Source organism: Alligator sinensis, unplaced genomic scaffold (genome assembly GCF_000455745.1).
Source record: "Alligator sinensis unplaced genomic scaffold, ASM45574v1 scaffold663_1, whole genome shotgun sequence".
Taxonomy (NCBI): Eukaryota; Metazoa; Chordata; order Crocodylia; family Alligatoridae; genus Alligator; species Alligator sinensis.
In genome coordinates this window covers 1158635-1178296 of record NW_005842205.1, presented here as the reverse complement: position 1 = coordinate 1178296, position 19662 = coordinate 1158635, and the positions used below count along the sequence as shown (strand labels likewise).

At 41.8% G+C, this 19662-nt stretch overlaps 1 protein-coding gene across 2 annotated transcripts in view; it reads right to left on the bottom strand.

Annotated features, from left to right (window-relative positions):
* Positions 1-11787: 11787 nt before the first annotated feature.
* NNT (nicotinamide nucleotide transhydrogenase) overlaps positions 11788-19662 on the bottom strand; it is a 65443-nt gene continuing 57568 nt past the window's right edge. For both annotated transcript variants that reach the window (XM_006026714.3, XM_025207712.1), the window contains 3 exons: positions 18464-18582; positions 16093-16208; positions 11788-13250 (listed from right to left, as the gene is read on the bottom strand). In XM_006026714.3, coding sequence (XP_006026776.3) covers positions 13101-13250; positions 16093-16208; positions 18464-18582 — 385 coding nt within the window. In that variant the 3' untranslated portion in view covers positions 11788-13100. The remainder of the gene's footprint in view (positions 13251-16092; positions 16209-18463; positions 18583-19662) is intronic.

Here is a 19662-nt window from a genome sequence, read left to right as displayed (position 1 = left end):
CTGGACAGCTTGAAATAGAGTGCAAATAAACAGAAAGTCCCTGTTCTGAGCCCCATAAATCAGTCATTTCTGTAATGGCTGGCTCTGCAAAGTGTATTAGCCACCTATCGAAGCAGGGATATCATTTTCTGCTTAGTCAGAGTGTGCCTGGAGAGGTTGCTTGAACCAGATATAACAGTATTTGGCAGATCTCTACAGGCGCTTTTACACGTGACGGTCATTATGATATATATGTGACATAAATGTCTTTTGTGGGGCTTAATTGCATCACACATTACACATGCACCAGTTTTGGGGACTTTTGATGAGTTTGCATCATTGCCAACTAAACTATATCCAGATGTAGTTTAGTTGGCAATGATGTTTTGCAGCTGTCAGTTCACCCCTCGGCCACAGGAGAGGTGGGCAGGCTCCTCAACAAAAAAAAATTACCGGGTCCCTCGCCACTTCTACTTTCAGTAGGCGAATGCTGAAGGCATAAGCAAGGGCCCCAATACTTTTTTTTTTTTTGGTGGAGCCTGCCTGCCTCTCCCATGGTCGGGGCGGCAAGGTACTGATGCCCCTAGGGGCCCCTGAACTGCAGGGAGCCCCGATCCTTCCCTCTATGGTGGCAGCACCCCCCAGGGCTGCCCAAGTGGGCAGCCAGCTGGCCAGGTGCTGCCTCAGCTCGGAGGCAGCACCCAACCCAATCCAACTGTTCCCTGAGCCTGCCCGCTGTGAGCCTGGCAGGTGCTGCTCCCTGGGTGGGCTCAGGGAATGGTGGGATTGAGCTGGGCACTGCCTCCAAGCTGAGGCATCACCCAGCCCACTGGCAGCCCACCCGGCGAGCCCTGGGGGAGCTGCCACCGCAGAAGGAAGGACTGGGGCCTCCCACAACTACTCAGTCTGCTAGCAGATCACCCCCCACCATGGGCAGGCTCCAGCTCTGACAAAAGAAAATGAAAAAAGATCAGGCCCCTCACCAAAATGTGATGGAAAAATTTAAATAGTGGGTTTCAATTAAATAAAATAAAACCCTGAGAACTAAACCCCATCCTGTGTACAAGATGTGAGTACTCTGGAATAAGTGTGAGGGGAAGATCTAGAGTAGACTCAGGAATAGGACAAGGTTGCGGGGAGCTGAATTTATCCTTTTTATACTGATCCATGTGTGATCCATATCACACTGAGATCTCACTAGAAATCAGTTTGAGTTACAGTGCTGTAAAGAAGCAAAGAAGCTGAGAGCTTCACCATTTTGTTGAGTTTCTGTTCTATTCAGGTTCTCCTTGACAAAACCACCGTAAACAGCACTGTAATTCAAATTGATTTCAGTGCATGTCTTTAGTGTCATGTGTATCTCAACTTAGCCCTGGTGAAAATATTGCAGTAAAGCTGCTCTTACAAAGACAAGGAAATGAGTAGCAAGAGGGAAGTTTTCCGCACTACACTGTCCACATGCTTCATACCTGAGCTAGGAGCTCCAACACCAGAGCTGAAACTCTCTACTCAGACAACAGAGACTCGCTGTCAATGAAAGTTGTCAAGTACACTTACATCATACAGGCATGTAGGGAAGTAAACTTATGTATTACTGCCATGGGCTGGTTTCAAATCCATTTCTCTTGCCCAAAGGCATCACATTTTAAGTAAATTTAGAAAGTGTTTTACACATCTTTTGAAAAATCATTTCTGCTTTATTTCACATATTTAAAAATGCCATACGTGCCGACACACACTTTCCATATTATTGCTGTACCTTATGTTTTCAAGTGTTTTACTTTCTGCTGTATTATGTTTAACATTCATAAAAAATTCACCTGCAGGTTTAAAATAGGAAGGTTAAAAACACCATTGCCACTGAAGAAAAAAAACCCTCCCCACAGATAGAAAGGTGCTGATGCCAAGAATGTGACCAGCAAGTTTTGATGCTAGATGTAGGATTCAGAAAGGGGAAAATTCCAGCCCCCACCCCATACATACAGCGTCTCAGTAGAAAAATAAACTTAAAGCCACCTTTGTCTGATAACACTGCTGAAAGGCAGTGAAGTTTGAAGAGGTCTTCAGGGAAAGGTCCTTTACAAAAAGATTTTATCATACATGTTCTGCAAATAGGTTTGGAAGGCAAGAAGTTAAAATAGGATTATTTACTAGTAATGTCTCTCCTTTTACACCTAGGAGTAGGGTGACCAGATGTCCTGGTTTAGCTGGACAGTCCTGGACTTCGGAGGCCAGTCCAAGCAGGCTGTTGACCATTATAACGGGTGTCTCGGAAACACATGGGAGTAGGATGCGGCCTGCCGGGGTGTCAGAGGCATGGAGCACCTTGCAGGCAGGCAGGCACGGGTACCTGTCCAGCACGCCGCCCTACCCCTGCTAACTTATGAGTGCCAAGGATGGGGGCCAGCATCCCAGATGACTGTCCTGGATTTCCTCCCTAGGAGAGGTGGCATTTAATCATCTCAGCAGGGCAATCTACACCAAACCTTCAAAAACTAACACAGATGATGCTAACACTGCAAAATAACAGTAAAACATGTAGATTTTACTACTGGAGCAAAGAGGAAATGGTACAGATGAATAAATGTTGGTGCCTAGAACTTAAGTAGTCTATATAAAAACTGTTCATTTGGGCTCTGGTGACATTGGTTTAGTGGGACTGTTTCAGTCCCAATTCCAAATATACAGATACTTTCTTCAAGGTAGCCATGTGGCAAGCAAGGTATCTTTCATAAAATCTTCCCTTTGTCTATCAGTAGTGTAACTAAGGTGGGGCAACCAGAGCAGCAGCCCCAGGCACCACCTTGGGGAGAAGGGCAGGAAGAAAAACAGATGCTGCTGCCGCTGCACAACTGCTCTGGTAGCACCAGCAGCCAGAACTTGCCACTGTCCCTGTGGGTCTCCACTGCCCCAGGCACCCAGCTGCCCTGTTACACCTAATATCACTTAAACCTAGATTGCAACCTTCTGCCAAAAGGCCTTGCAGACCTACCTTTCAGCTGTTCCTAAGTGTAGGCCCAGTTCACCTCTCCTATACAAAAACTCTCTAGTCTAGGGAATTATTTTTATGTTCTTTACTTTACACTTGGTGTCTTTTATTTCAGCTTTGGCTGCCTGAGAACCACACTTGTGAGCTCATCCCATGCACAATTCCTATTAGTAGTAACGTAAATTATGGACGCAGTATCCAGATTGGATCACGTGTATGCAGCAAAGTTATAGCAAAAAGTTTTTCAAAGACTTTTGGGAGGGTTACTAGATGCCCACCTCCCAGTAAAAGTCAATTAGCCCCCATATTCCCCATACTAGATTAGTTTGGTTTCTTCACAATTTAGTGTCTGCAAAATGTAAGAAAAAAAAGTTAGCATGTTCTTTCTCTATAACAGTATTTAGTCATTCTCATTTACGTCTTCCAAAGCAAAGTCCAGATGATTAACCAAGCATTTGAAAGTAATTGTCACCCACAAAATGAGCCCTATAAAAATTCTATTCTAGGTTCATCAGAATTTTCCCAAACCAGATAGTAAAGTTGCTCTAAAAGAGACAAGCTGTGTGGGAAGCAAATCTTGAAATTAAACAGGCCACAGATTGATGAGCTGGCCTCTGCCTGGAAGTGAAAAAAAAAAAGCAATTCTCTTAAACCCTGGCAAATATTTGAAGTATTTGCTGCAAAGAGCGTGATGCTCCAGAGTGGTTAACTTCAAATCTAAGTGATCAAATCGCATGCTGCTCCCATTACCCTACCAACAAATTACGTAAGTTTTGGCCTCAACTCAAATAGAGGAGTTCTGCAAAATGAGAAAATCCCAGGCCTAAAATACAAGTCTTAAATGCAGTTTTTTGCAACTTAAGAATGAACGTGTTTGAAGGTGCACCATAGCAATGCTTCTAATAAACACCTCCCCACCCACATGCAGAAAACAAGCTCCTTCTCAATACTTAAATTTGTTTTTAAATTAAAAAGATGTCATCATTATAAAAGGCATGTACAAACTATTTCAAGCCAGAACACCCTCTGCTCATGTGAGGAACCTGGGTCCAGATTTTGTTAGGACTGCGGCAAATTTGAATTATAAGCAGAATGTATTTTGATAACACATAAAAGCAGCCATAAGATTAAGCTGCCAGCACAGGTGAGTTTCCCAATCCTTTGCCAGTTAAAGATACAGAACATATTAAGAAATGTTAACAAAAGAAACTGCCTTGAGGAGACTGCAGTAATAGATAGAATGTTGTTAGTGGGGTGCTCTGGTGAACAGGTGTTCCCCCAGATCCTGATGTACTTCCCTTATATACTTATAGGCAGCCACTAAGTCATCCCTCAGCCTGCGCTTTTCCAGGCGGAAGGGTCCCATAGCTCTCAGCCTCTCATCATAGGGCCTGTTCTTCTGCCCTCTGATCATGTGCGTGGCTCTCCTCTGGACTCTCTCAAGCTTTTCCACATCCTTCTTAAATTGTGGAGCCCGGAACTGGATGCAGTACTCCAGCTGTGCCTTCACCAAGGCCGAGTACAGCGAGAGGATTACATCCTGAGATTTGCTTGAGCAGCATCTATGGATGCAAGCCAGCGTTTTGCTTGCTTTACCAGCTGCGACGTTCATCTTGTGGTCAGTATGACACCCCCCAAGTGCCCTTCAGCCATGGTGCTAGCAAGCATAGCACTGCTGAGCCTATAAGTGTGATGCAGGGGTTTTTTTTTCCCCTGAGGTGGAGTATCTTGCATTTTTCAGCATTGAATGTCATCAGATTTTTATCCACCCATTTTCTGAGCCTGTCAAGGTCAGCCTGGGTCACCAGCCTATCCTCAGGTATGGACGCTTTACCCCAAAGTTTGGTGTCATTGGCAAACTTGGCGAGTCCACTTCTGACACCAATGCCCACATGGTTAATAAAGATGTTAAAGAGTATAGGTCCAAGAACGGACCCTCAGGGGACCCTCAGGGGACCCCACTCAGCGCACCATGATGATTTACTTCCATCGATTACCACTCTCTGGGTCCAACTTCAGAGCTAATTCCCCAGCCATCAGACTGTGATGTAGCCAAGGCCTCAGTTAGCCAATTTTTCCATGAGATCATGGGACACCAGATCAAAGGCTTTTTTGAAGTCCAGATATATGATGTCAATCTCTTCTCCCTTGTCCAGGTGATAGGTCACCTGGTCATAGAAGGAGATGAGATTGGTCAGGCAAGACCTACCCACAAGAAACCTGTGCTGGCTGTCCCTCAGGATGTTACCATCAGCTAGTTTGCCAAGAATAGTCTCTTTGATAATTTTTTCCAAGATCTTCCCAGGGATAGAGGTCAGGCTGATAGGCCTGTACTTGCTCCGATCTACTTTTCTCCCTTTCTTGAAGATAGGAATCACATTGGCCTTCTTCCAATCTTTGGGCACTTCACCTGAGCACCAGGAGTTCTCGAAGATCCATGCCAGGGGCTGAGCTATGATGCCTGCCAGCTCCTTAAGTACCCTGAGGTGCAAACTGTCAGGACCAGCTGACTTGAAAGCTTCCAGCCTCTCAAGGTGTTCCTTTACATGGTCTACAGTGATGTAGGGTACCGTGTTAAGTAGGGTGGTCCCTTTGAGCCGGTGAAAAACTGACACAAAACTTTCTCCTGGGTGTTGGTTGTCAGTTGTCCCATTTGGTTTAGCAGGGGTCCAATGTTACCCTTGCTTTTCTTCTGACTCCCCACATATCTAAAAAAAGGACTTTTTATTGTCCTTGATATGAGCAGCCAATTGGAGTTTGATCGCAGTCTTGGCTTTCCTGGTTCGCCCGGACCAGTGCAGAATAATCCTCCTTTGCGGTGATTCCAGACTTCCATCCTTTATAGGTCTCTCTTTTTAGACACAGGAGGTCCACGAGTTCTCTGCAGAGCCAAGGGGGCTGCTGTGCCCTTTTGCTACCTTTCCTCCGAGATGGGATGAACATCGCTTGTGCTTTCAGGATCACTCCCTTGAGGAGCAACCAGGCATCATGAACTCCCCTCCCCATCAAGTCATGCTCCCTTAGGGCCTCACCAACAAGCTTCCTGAGCTTGTCAAAGTCAGCTTTCCTGATGTCGAGGACTTCTGCATTGCTGACTTGCCAGCTTTGTGGTGGATAGCGAAAGTGATCAGCTAATGGTCACCATCTCCCAGCTTCCCTTCGACTATCAGGTTGCTGAACTTCTGCTGTACTTCTGACCAGAAAAATCTACCAGACCTGGCATCAGCAGGTTTACTGGGTGAAAACTTCTACACAGTGAGAAGGTTATAGGACTTGAGGTTGTTCCCTGCGCAAGAAGTGGAACGCACTGGGTGGATCTACTCATGCTATTAGTATGTAGAAATAAACTCTGGCACATATTGCACCAGTTTATTACTCTTGAGTGCAGTTTGAACATGTGTCCAGGACCACAGCACATTGAGCTGCAGCCTAATAGGGCTACACGCATAAACACAAGGCATTTACTGCGGAGTTAGTCTACTCCATAGTAAATGTCTCATGTAGACATACCTACCGAGTATCTGGAATGCCTGGATTCATGTAATTGGCCCCAAAGCCAGGACCAGGCATCTGTAAGTCTGAGCAAATGGGAAATTATCATTCTAAAACAAAGGGCATGTGGAAGAAATGCAATCATCACAGTCCCTTATGCTGCTGTCACCAGCTCAAGTGATATCTTTCCTTCTTCCCCCCAAAAAACATCCAGAGGAAGAAGAAATGAATCACTGGTGAGGAGAGCTCAGACTGACACCCTACAAAAGACCTTGCTTATATTAAGTGCTGACCAAGCCATCAATACATGGTTCCAGATAACAAAACCAAACCATATAAATAACCAACAAATAAAACAGAAATTCAAATTCTTTTTCTTTGTTTTGATGAAAGCCACCTTCATTTTTTTACTTCACGAGTAGGCATATATAAATGTTTGTTTATAGGAACAAAACCTTCAATAGTTTATTAAAAAGGAAATACTCAATTCTTTCAATCTTCTTTTGTTGGTCAACCGTCTTCTTGACATTAAGCAAAGGTCAAGTAAGTGCTCATACCGGTTCTTTTAGATTTGTGAATAGATTTCAGCACAATTTTCCATGTAGCTGCTGAATTTACTGCAGATGCTCAGGGGGATAGATGGAGTTGTGGGTTTTTCTATTTGTTTGTTTTTTTATAGGAGCCAAGGATGGCACAGCCAAGCACAGCACAGCAGTTTTTCTTGTCTGCCTGTTCACCTTCTCCATAAGAGAGAGAGAGGTCACCACAGCCCAGAACCAGAGGTATTTATGTGCCTGATATTTCAGAACTAAGGCATGCTTAGGACAAGACACAACTGGTGATTAGCATAGCTCAATGTAAAAGGAGATGGAGTTGATATGCTTGAGGAAGTCTGGGACATGCTCCTCCTGAATCCCAATAATGGCCACATTGTTTTCTCTTGTTGCTTGAAAGGCACAAGTCTGTCTTGTGGCTCTGGCCTACTGTTCCTGCAGTACCTTAAATCTTTCCAAACGAGTAAGAAAGACTAAATGAACCCTTACTAGAGACCCAATAGTTATCATAAGCACTTCCTTCTCTCTAAGCATTAAGAAGAGAACAAGAAGACTAAGACCACGGACCTCTATAAATAGTCCCTAGAGAAAGGGGAATGGAGAGTAGTTCCTGCTAGCCCATACTGTAAAACACAACAATTATATAGCACTACCTAACACTTACATAGTGATTCTCTTGTTTCAAAGAGGTGTACAAACATTAGCAACAACTTCTTACATTGCATGCATCACTGGACCAGTAATGGTATGATACTGAAAGTGAATTAGTGGCAGCAGCATCAGCCCTGTAATAAGATGATGGAAGTCTTCTAGTAAATAGGGAAGTCATCAGTGAATCTGTAGTGGACTAAGAAGACTGATCTAAGATCTGCATGTTTAACATGTCAAGTATAGAATGACGTTAAAACAAGCTGTTGGTGTGCATCTGAGTTCAAGGAAGAGTCAACTTCCCATGTTGTCTACCTATTAATAAAGCCAGACTAAAATCATAGCGTATAATGAAGATACATTTCTACAACTGTAAAATAAGAAACCAAACAGTTCTTCCTATCCAAATCTGTAATGTTTTATTGAGGAGAATGGGCAACTGCTGGTTGCTGTTGTATGAGACTACTTTAACCTCTGCTGAGGTTTTTTGTGTATGCTAGATGTTAGTTGCCATATTTCTGGAGAATGTTTTAAATTATAGGTTAGACTGACCATGTAATAGTTTAATAATGGTATGCTGTTACTATAGTTCAACCACCATCTCCTCTCTAAAGACACACTTTATTGAATAGGAAGCCCCCTCAGCCCTTTTGTGTCTCAATTCTTCTGTGGTTTCCTCCTCTTACTAGACAGAGATTTGGACAAGAACCAGTTCTCAAGGTCTAGTCAGCAAGGCCATGGAGAAGTAGCCAGACACACAAGGGTCTTTTTCTGCCTTGGCCTAAAGTCTGATTGCAAAACATCCTGGTTGTTTGGTAATTGTCACATACAGCGTATTTAATAAAAGCACATCAGATGCCACCTTAGTCATACTGCATAAACTGGAGTTTTGTCCTACATGCAACACCTCTACTTTTGACAAAGCTGGGATGTATAAGACATTAATACTATCTTAAATGGGGCATGGTTCTCTCTTCAGTCACTACATTGTTGCTCTAAATCTCAAGTTTGTAAACAGCTTATTCTCTTCTATGAGCAAGCAGTGGATTTGTTTACGACTCATCCACCTATAACCCTATGTTCTTTATGAAGCAAAAGATAACAGCCTTTTGCTTCTCTGCTGAGCAGTTAAATATGATTTATTACTAACCAGTCTTTGCTGAACTCGCAAGGCACCTGCACTGACTGAAATACAAGTTGTATCAAGGATTGTTTGAAAATTGTTGAAGATTAGTATAGCAGCTTTAAAAATTAGGTATGTAGAACAAAGGAACTGTCCCCAAACAGTTACTTAAAATTTGGTAACAGGCTGGACTTCGGATGATGGCTTATTTTATATGGATGTTGCCTATACTAGTGAACTGAAAGTTCCAAATTTCAGAGAAAAGGAAAGACAGATTAACAGAATGACTGAATTAAAAGTTTAGTCTCCCTCAGTATTTTTTTCCTCTGCTAGCATCTGATGTTTCGTATCTATACCAATGGAGAAGAAAATCCCCATATCAAAAAGTACCTCTAATCATTGTCCTGGAAGAAACAATTCTACATATTTGTAATTAATTCTATGCATAACTTTCAAAACAGTATTTTTGGATATTGTGCTTTCAAACCAAGGCAGACATTTTTTAGAAATGTAGACCTTTCCAACTCCAGCTATAGCAGTGTTATGCTTCCCTCATAAAAAAAGTAAAGATCACACAGGAACAGTCTAACTTAATTAGTATAAAATACATTTCCTCTGAGTGCACAAAGGAAATGCACAGCAGCTGGATCATGCAAGTCACTGCCATTTTAAACAGAGGACATTTTTCACAGTCTTGCACACAATCACAGTTGTTGGAACAATATCCAGTAAGCTGGGTCCCATGAACATGTTTGAACCACCCTAGATGTGCAATAGGACTGCGCACCCTACCCAGTACTCGCATGCTTTAATGCAGAAGTTTTCTTGTGGATTGGAAGGTCTGCTCAACATATACACATGGTACTGAAGCATAAAGTTTTTGATTAACTCATTACAAAGAGTAAATCTGCAGGATTAAATTGCAGCCTATGGTGTCTCTCTGAATACTTGTTTGCATCCCACTCTTCATAGAAAAAATTATACAGGACAAGAATTATTAATTAGATCATTATCCGATTGTTATAAATACCAGAACAAAACAAAAACTGGGTTCTTGATTAAACAACCTCATCGATTATATTTTAGAGCCACCTTAATGAATTTACTTCATTCTGTAACTATGCAAGTCAGACTATGAAACAAAAGTTATCCTTTTGTACAGTGCTTTCATTCTGGTTGATACTAAAGTTCTTGGCAAATATTTTCCTTTAACAGGATTTGTTAAGCATTATGGCCTAGAATTGGCTCTCATGTGGGCAGACTATGTTGCAAAATGGCTGCCAGCTTCTCTCTCGGATAACAAGCTCAGAGCAGCTATGAAAGGCAACACTGGACTCCACCCGTCGTCCTGCTTGCTTGCTGAGAGAAAATGGCAGCACAATGTCTTTATGTTTCTATTCCGGTGAAAAAAATCAGCTTCTCCACTGAAGACATGTGCTCTAATTTTGGATGGCTGATTTTTTTAGGGAAGCAGTGTAAACTATGTATATGTAAATATAGGTATACACACAATTTAGGACAGAAGGTGAACAGTATTCTTGATAGAAAAATAAGAAATTTAGGAAGGCAGAATTCAGTTACTGAATGTAGCCTGCACAGTGGTGTTGATGCCATTTATTTAAATAAAAGTAGCATGGAAATTCCATTCTTTGAGCAGATGCGGGCACTCTTGGTCAAAATTACAGCATCTCAAAAGGTTCTCCTAGCTTTACAGCAGAAGTGCCGAGTCAGGAAGAAGAGGCAGCCATCTGCTGAATCAACGTCTTTGACTGCTGCTTTGGGTTGGGACCTCTAAGGGGCCTTGACCCAGACCCAAACTTGAAGAGAACCACCTCACTTTTATCCGGGGAGACTGATATCAACGAAACTAGTGTGTAATAAGCTTCGTCCAGTGCAGTGGTTCTGAGCCCTTTTGGGACTTGAGACACCCCTCAGACTTGAGACCCTCCTTAAAAAATGCCAGTTCTTAGTTTTCATGCTTTTTTTTTTTTTTGACCGTGGTAAAATAGAGCAATTCTTCTGTTGCAAAGAACTCGGAGGCAACACGTCAAAATGTTTTTAAAACTATGGATTCCTATTTGAAAATATCTCAGTTTACTTTGTGAAACATGATTTAACATTGTGTGACACTGTTGTACTCTTGCAAGGATCTCATGGCACCCTGGTTCAGTATTGCTAGTCTACTGGTACCGTGATAACAATCAACTTAATCCAAACCTGCTATTTAAAAGGGCAAATCTGTAATAAAATACTACAAAAACATGACACTTTAAATTAAGAACTAAAAAAAAGAAAAAGAAAGCCCCCAAACCTACAACTGGTTTGATTCAAATTTTAGTGCAGCGCTCAGCAACACAACACAGGCCCAACAAGTATCAGCACAGATATTCATTAGTAGAGCAATATAAACCTACAAGAAGATTTTGCTATTAGGAGCATATATTCTACCTCTTCTTCCCTGCGCTATAATGTTGATTCTATGACTCCCTTAAAAAGAAAATACCAAGCTACTTTTCTCTTTACATAACATTATAGTAGTGAGGATAAAACAAGATGATTAAAAAGGAAAAAGACATACTTTTATTGGCTTGTTTTAATACTCTGATGTTTCCTGACAAAATACAGTTTTAAAATTAACACTGGTCCAACCTCTGACCCTTAACAAATTGCATTTCTCACTGCAAATACAAAAAGGAAGAGGCTTTTTAAGAAAAGGTGAATCTCAAGTTAGCTACCTGAAAGCAGAAATAAGTTGGATACTGCAGCCACTACTACTTCAATCAAAAGTTGGGCCAGAAAATAAAGTTCCTTGATGATAAGGTCTGCCCCTGCCTCATTTAGGTCCCTTTTTCCTGCAGGGGTCATTCTCCTTTTCTTTTTTTTTTTTATGGAGTAGACCCAATAGAAATGTAGCTACCACTACTACAAAACTAAGAGACCAATATTTACTATATTCAAGCATAGCTGCCCCAATGTTTTAAATTAGAATTTACTGACTCAAGTACTTTTTATGCAGCATAACAACATATTCATGCTTATGTGCTAATTTTATTTTTGAGCTATAGAAAATACGGATTTCAAAAATGTGTTTTTTTTCCATACACTGTTACATTTCTTGATTTACTACCTGTTGAAAAAATGGTTTTCTGTAATTTTTACATAAAAACAGAGGTAGCTAAGTGGTAATATTTCTTAATTGCTATTAAGTTATACAAGTTTCCAATGCATATTTTAATAAAAAAATCAGTTTTATAAACAATCAAGACATTAATTTCAAGCTTACTTCATAGTAGTTTGTCTTCCCCAGATGTTAATGCTTTCTAACACAAGTACAACTATTTGTATTTAGCCTTTGTCACAATGGACAGTTGCTACATCATTATGCAAACATGATAAATTCATTTTATTAGGCAAATATTTGAGTTCCACTCAAGTACACTTAACATAATAAAAATAAAACAGTACTCTATGCCATGGACTGATTTACTGCTTCACTATAGTTACTATGGGAATTTAAATAGTACTCTTAATTAGATTATGGGGAAGTCAAATAATCCAAACACTGATTTTAAACTTGTGTGGGTCCATACTACCCAAAATGATAGCTTATTGATTTAAAAAAATGCTGATAAACTCTTGATTTGCATCTCTTTTCCAGTTTCTGAGACATGTTAAAAAGTGCTTTTTTTCCAGCATCACATAAGTGTTGATTAATAATGTATCAGATACATTTTAACGTAGCAAAATTTTAAAAGTCATAAATTAATCAAATCTGAAATCACTAAGTGATCAAGATTCTGCAATTAGATCTAGGTATACAAACCAATGTACCCCTAAAAAATTGGGGGTCACAGTTTTCCCCGAACAGTTTAAGGGGCAACAACTGAAAGGGGCTGAAGATTAAAATGAATTACAGGAGTTGGGGAAGAAAATTACTTGACCACTGCAGGTAAATTTCCCTCATGTCATAATGACATCAATGGAACAGATCCCTGAACTTCATTTTGCATTACATAAGTGATTACTGGAGGGAACAAAAATATACAACTGAACTGGATTTCATCAAAAGATGAGACTCATTTTCCTAAAGTGTCCCTGATTCACAACATCCATGAAACCCACAAAAGAAACACAATTCATGTTGTTCTATACACATAATGAAGGGGTTTTTTTTATATCAAATGATATAAGCTAATCTGTGCACCTGTGTTTCAGCTTGCTTGTAACTTTGCCTTTATACTCTGATAAACAAAAAAAACCCCTGTTGTTCGTACTGGCCAGAGAAAAACTATGATGATGAATGACAAAACAGCATTTACTTCTGGTAGGATTCCCTGACTTTGGCCTGCAGGGCATCACAAGTTTTCTTGGCATCTCCCAAAAGCATGGCAGTGTTGGGCTTGTAGAAGATAGGATTGTCCACTGCTGCATAACCAACACCCAAAGATCTCTTCATCACAATGACCTGCAAATGGAAGAGGTTACATTTGACAAAGCACTTGCCATCATTCCTCTTGTGTTCAGATTTCCTGCACTGAATCTCAATATACAGAATTAAAAAAAAAAGAGAGAGAAAGATTTAATGTGATTACATGTTAATAGGATACTTTCTGGAAGCAAATGGACAGAAAATACTAATTTCTCACTAAAGTGTTCAGTCAATGTGAATGGCATGACTAGGTAGCTTCAAAATAGTGTTTAGCATTGCCATGCAGGAAACAGGTTTGAATTTCAGTGATCATCACACTCTGCAGAGTCTGAGCAAAGATGTATTTTTAGCTTCCAGTGGAAAGAATTACTTGCTTTAATCAGAAACAAGATCACTGGCTATGTAGAGACTAGGGGTGTGTGAAGCAGGCCACAATCAATTCAGATTTGGCCCAATTCGGGGGACAGTGATTCGATTCGTTGATTCGGATCACTATCCCGATTCGATTCAGCTGAATCCGAATCTGAAGATTCTATTCTGATTTGGAGAATCAGCGATTTGGCCACAGACACAGCTTCAAATGTATTTTTCTACGTAACTCAAGGTACCAGGCATGACTCGTGAACACTGAGATGGTGGGGCAGAAGGAGCGTGCCACAGGAGCACCGGGGTGCCCCCCTGTATGCTCAGCAGCGGACCAGGAAGTGGACCAGAAGTACTTCCAGTCCACTTCTGGGTCCACTGCTGAGTGTGCGGGTGACCCTGCCCCACCCAGCCCCCCCGGCTCAACGATGGGCCGCAGGGGGACCCTGAGTTCCCCCCCAGACTCAGGAGGCACTAGTTGCTGAGCTGGGGGGCAGGAGGGTCCCCACACACTCCACGGCAGACCTGGAAGTGGACCAGAGTACTTCTGGTCCACTTCCAGGTCCACCGCTGAGCACACTGGGGACAGCCCCATCCCCCCACATTCCCATGGGACGCACCATCTGCCCCACCATCTCAGCATTCATGAGCTGCCTGGTACCTTGAGGTATGTAGAAAAAACATTTAAAGCTGTGTCTATATCCAAATCACTGAATCTCTCCGAATCAAATCGGAGGCTTCCAATTGGAATCGGAGAGATTAATGGATCTCCTGATTTGATTTGGATTTGGAGATTCAGCTGCTGAATTGGGCCAAATTCAATCAGCAACTGAAGCTCCACACAGCCCTAGTAGAGAGACTGTACGGTACCTAATGAATAATTCTAGCAGCCTCTGAGATGCCATCTATGAATGTGGAGAATTATTATAATGTTATCACAATCCCAAGGAATGCTAGATGCTGCAATTCACTAAACTCATTAATAGTACAGAAGAATTCTACATAAAATTTGTGCAGGCCAGAGAAAGTGAAACTGTTGCACAGCAATCTAGTTTTACAGTCTCAGTGCACACACAAGATGACTACCCTTGGCTACAACATAAAAGGGGAAAGCCTATTTGGCTAAGTAGGCAGAAAATTCTGACTATGGAATAATGCAAGGAAGACCTGGAGTCTATGGTTAAGGCATCCCAACCTAATGCTCCAGTGTTTGGGTGCAATGACCAATGATGGACAAAGTGAACATTCATCTTTCAAATGAGTATTGGAATAATGTTGCAGCCATGATGGTCCAGGAATTATGGTGAACGGTAAGGATCTTTGTGTGCGATATATTTTATTGGACCACCTGCATGTTTGGGATAGACTTAAACAAGCTTCTGAATGTGTGTGTACTTCTTCATGTCTGAGGCTCTGCATTCAAAAGCTTATCTAAGTCTATCTCAAAGTTGGTCCAATAAAAAAATCAATCACCCACAAAAATCCTCTTGCATCTTTCAAAGGTAATTTGTGCAAGGTCCATTGTTATGTTGAATGCTGAATTGTTTCCCCCATAAGCGCTTCATGCCTCCAAGGGATCTCAGGTCTAATCCGAAGTTAATCATTTCAGGTGGTGGAACTCCAAAAGGACAAAACTTGACCCCACGTGGCATTCATTTTCAGACATATACTAATAGGTAAACCCTTGAAACTTATGCCAGCTGCAGGAGTACAGGATTTTTTTCCGTGCTTTCTGTGATTCAGCATATTCTTTACAGCCTTTCTACCCACTGCAAGATAGCTCTACCTACTTGCACCTTCCAAGGTAAAGGAACCAAAGCAAAACTTTGTTGCTCAAATTTATCATATGGATAGTGCTACTGCGTTGCTTTACAACCCACCCCCTCATTATAACATGATTTTAATAAGCAAAGTATAGTATACATTTATCTCATGGTTGTGCTATCCAAGGCCCTGGGGGGTGTTATACTTATGGTTTCACTAATGTATTAATTGCAACAAAAGCAGCAATGTGCCACAAGTTCAGCCAATTTATGGCACCATAAAATGGCAAACCAGGCAAAAAAATGTTCAACATATAATGTACAACAGAGGTTAGCATTCTTTTTTGCCTGCAGGCTGTAATGACCCATTTCAGTGCAGAGAAAGACAGGCAGGCAGATAAGCCAGCTGTCACCACCACTTTTTCCTACAGCAGCACAGGGAAAGCTCATGTCACCCCTGCTTCTCACAGTGGCAGCATGAGGAAAGCTCCCACTGCTGCCGCTTCCCCCGATGGTGGCACAGAAAGGTTACTATTGTAGAAGTCACATGCCACCAAATGCCAACAAAGCCCCATGGCAGTGGGATGGATCAAATTGTTCTACGGGATGGATCCAGTCCATGGGTTCTAGCTTGCCACCTGCGATGCAGAACATTTTTTTGTGTCTGGTTTGTGGCATGTCTGAATGTCCTGGGGCTGCCCAATCCTGATGCTGACAGTTTACAACTGGATATATATTTTTGTTCAGCTCACCTGTTTAGACTTCCAAACCTCTAGAACTGGCATTCCAGCAATGACAGAGTTAGGATCTTCTTGAGCTGCTGAGTTAACTGTATCATTAGCACCAATTACAAGCACCAGATCAGTTTCTGTGTGAAAAAATAGAGAAGAAAAAAAATCAGAAACCACAACATTGACATTACTGTGAATATTTGTATCACAAACACCACTACAGTTAGAGATGTTCATGGGGTCTCATGAAAATTTGGTATTTCTTTTACTAACAAGTCATGTGTTGTCTTGTTGAAAAGCTGATGTCATGCTGTATTCCCTTACACTGCTTTTATCTCTGTATGGATTCTGTTATGCCATCTGTTTATATCTTTATGATTTCAGACATGGTTTAATCAAAGGAACTGAGGAATACATGCTTAAGGAAAAGGGAGCATGTGAAACTACTAAGTATCTCTGGCCATTGTATCATTAGGGCAAGCACAATTACCACTCCCAAACAGGCAGAAAGGGCTATTTGGGGATGAGTCTGCCTGTAAAGAGAAAAATCAATCTAAATAGTGAGGACATTGCAGAGTAATGGGCCGTTAAGCTAGAAGAATTCCAGATGCCCCAGGAATAAAAGAATTGTCTAGAGGATTCTGAGATTCATGATCAATTGGGGCAATGCTGATCTGGGGGGGGGTGCTGGCTCAGACATATTTAGAAGCTGCCTATAAGATAGTCCTCAAGGTCTTTTGAATTTTCCCACATGAATCCAGGTCCCCAATGGTCAAGGCTGGCAGGATCAGAAGGAAAGATGATCTGAAAGTACTGGCAAGACACTCTGAAGGACTAGGTTATAATCAGATGAGAACAGTAAGTAACTTTGTGTTCTGTCTCCAAACATTATGGTAAGTTTTTGCTCATATAGTTCTTTTTTCCCCTGTGTAATAAATCCTTTGTTTTGTCCCCCTACTGACTGCCTATATTTAAGCATGATCTCAGGGACAGTGATATTCCAGGCCATACATTCCATAGAAAAGGGGAATCTAAAATTCTTTCACAACTGAAGATAAAACCACTTGGAGCTGGCAAAGATCCCCCCACTGCAGCTGGGAGTCTGGTATAAAGGGATCAGAGTCGAGACTTGCAGGGGTAAGGTGTCTCAGGGCAAATTTTGGTCTGTTCCATGGGACAAGCAGCAAGGCAGCAAGGAGAAACTTGGAGCTGCCAGTACCCCACAGACAGATTTGTGACAGCCTGTTTAAAATATATATTACAGCTGCATGTAGAGCAGGGACAGGCAATTATTTCAGATGCAGGGCCACTTACTGAGTTTTGGCAAGCCATCAAGGGCCTCATGACAGACACCCAGGGCCAGATAAATATTAATTTTCTAAATTTTTAGGGGCCCCACGGGCCAGATAGAATGGCCTGCTGTGGCACATTCAACCCGCGGGCCTCATTTTGCCCACCCCTGATGTAGAGCCTCAGAAGAGGCACACAATCCATTGCAACTGGCACACAGAGCAAGAACCTCTGCCCTGAATTGCTTACAAACTAAACAGTCCAGACAGACAAGGTCAGATAGAATATACAAGGACTGAGAGATTAAGCTTCTCATACATTAGGAACAGAACCCCAGTATTAGGACTCACATTACAGCGCCTTGTTTGGGAGGCAGCATGACTCAAAGTTTAACCCTCCATAATTTCATCAGAGAAATCCTGAGTCTAAATTTTTATATACTTGGGACTTTTACAACTTTAGTCTTCTTCAATCCAAGGGGGATTGCAAGTCATCAATAGAATTGGAACATGTACAGCATACAAAACACTCAGACTAATAGCGGTTATTCTTTGTGGACCTACCATGACAGGGAGTCAGGACCCAGTGCTTGCTACTGGTTTCACACCCATTAGGCCTTCATAGCCACAGCACACATGGATCAGATATCCTATTATTTTCTGTTTCAGGGCTCGAAGGACCATGTTCTAGTAATTAGAGATCTCCTTTCCTTGTCCCTTAGTATGTATAGCACCTCAGCCTCTCCCCTCTACTGATATATACCAGCAGCTTCCTATTACATCACCTTGTAATCCAACTTATCCAAACAATTCCCAACTCCCTCTCTATTCCTTACCCTGTCCAAACCCTTTCTTTGCACCTCACCTTTCTGCCTTTGAATCAGACTGTTTTCTCTCTCTGCTCCCTCAGTATCAATAGGGGAAGAACTGAAATTGCAAAAGGAAAAGCCTTCCTGCCTTCTGTTGGATGGTACCTTGTGGCACAGCAGTCACAAGGAGCAATTGCTACGAATGTCCTTAGACCAAATGAAAATAGAGACAAAAATAAATGGGCAACTGTGATTGCAGAATACTAGAAAATAATGTCATTTTAAAGCTAGCACCTGTGAAGTCTTCATTAATCTCATCCATCTCCAGCACAATGTCATATGGCACGCCAGCTTCTGCAAGGAGCACATTTAACTGACCGGGCATGCGGCCAGCCACAGGGTGAATACCAAACCTGGCACAAAAAAAAAGTGCAGTTAACAGAAAAAGTCTGTTCCATTTTATACTTTAAAGCGTGGCCACAGGGGCTATGATGCCCAAAAGTTCCTGAGCACATAAAGGCCAATGGAAATATTTGATTATTAAATCCCTCAAGGCAAGTTGCACATATTTCTCCATTATTTGCAAGGGGAGATTAGGCAGGGAAGTGCACCAGCAAGAAGTGTCCACAACTTCACTTCCCTATCCTAGTAAGTCTATTTACAGAACTACCAGCTCATCAGGCACAACAAGCTCAGTCTGCAACTTCACTAGAAATTGGGTAAACCTCAACTTTTACTCAATAAAAAGCCTGGTTAGCATGTTTTGCATTTGAAAGGAAACTGCCTCAAGTTTCTGATGCACTAGGAATGCCAAAGGCACATCTACTGACAAACAAGCAAAGCACAAAGGAGACACAGACATTCCCAAAAATGAGGCTTCCAGGAAACACCTCACTGAGGAATAACACTGAAACAAGGAAATAGTTGCCAATGAGGCACAAGGGTTTGGGGGTGGTGGGTTCCCCTTCTAATTTCTAAAAAATAAAAAGACCCTTTTTACTGTTCTCTCTCGGCTCACAAATCCTTCTGTCGTCAGCCTGAGGAGGGGCGCAGTTGGCAGATATTTGCACTCATCTCCCAAACTATGCTATCATTAAAAACACCCGCCTGCCATATGAAGCTTTTATTTTATGAATGAGCCCAAAGAGTGCTCCCACACATCCTTTAAATAGACTGGCCACACGCTCCCTCATGCAAGTGGAAGAGGGTGTATAGCATTCCATAGTTAAACATTTCCCAGCTGGAAAATTGGGAATAACCTTGTTAAATCCAGGTACTTATGAAGGCTTCACAGGTCCACAGCCTGAGGCTCCAATTCAACAAAGAGCATCAGCATGTGCTTAATTTTAAGCACATGACTACCCTAAATGCTTTGCTGGACTGGGGCAAACTGGACCACCTTCCTAAAAAGTAAAACCCCACACTATGCGCTTCTGACAGCTTCCATTGACATAAAATGTAGAAACAACTTGTTGATATTTTGACTTGGCAGT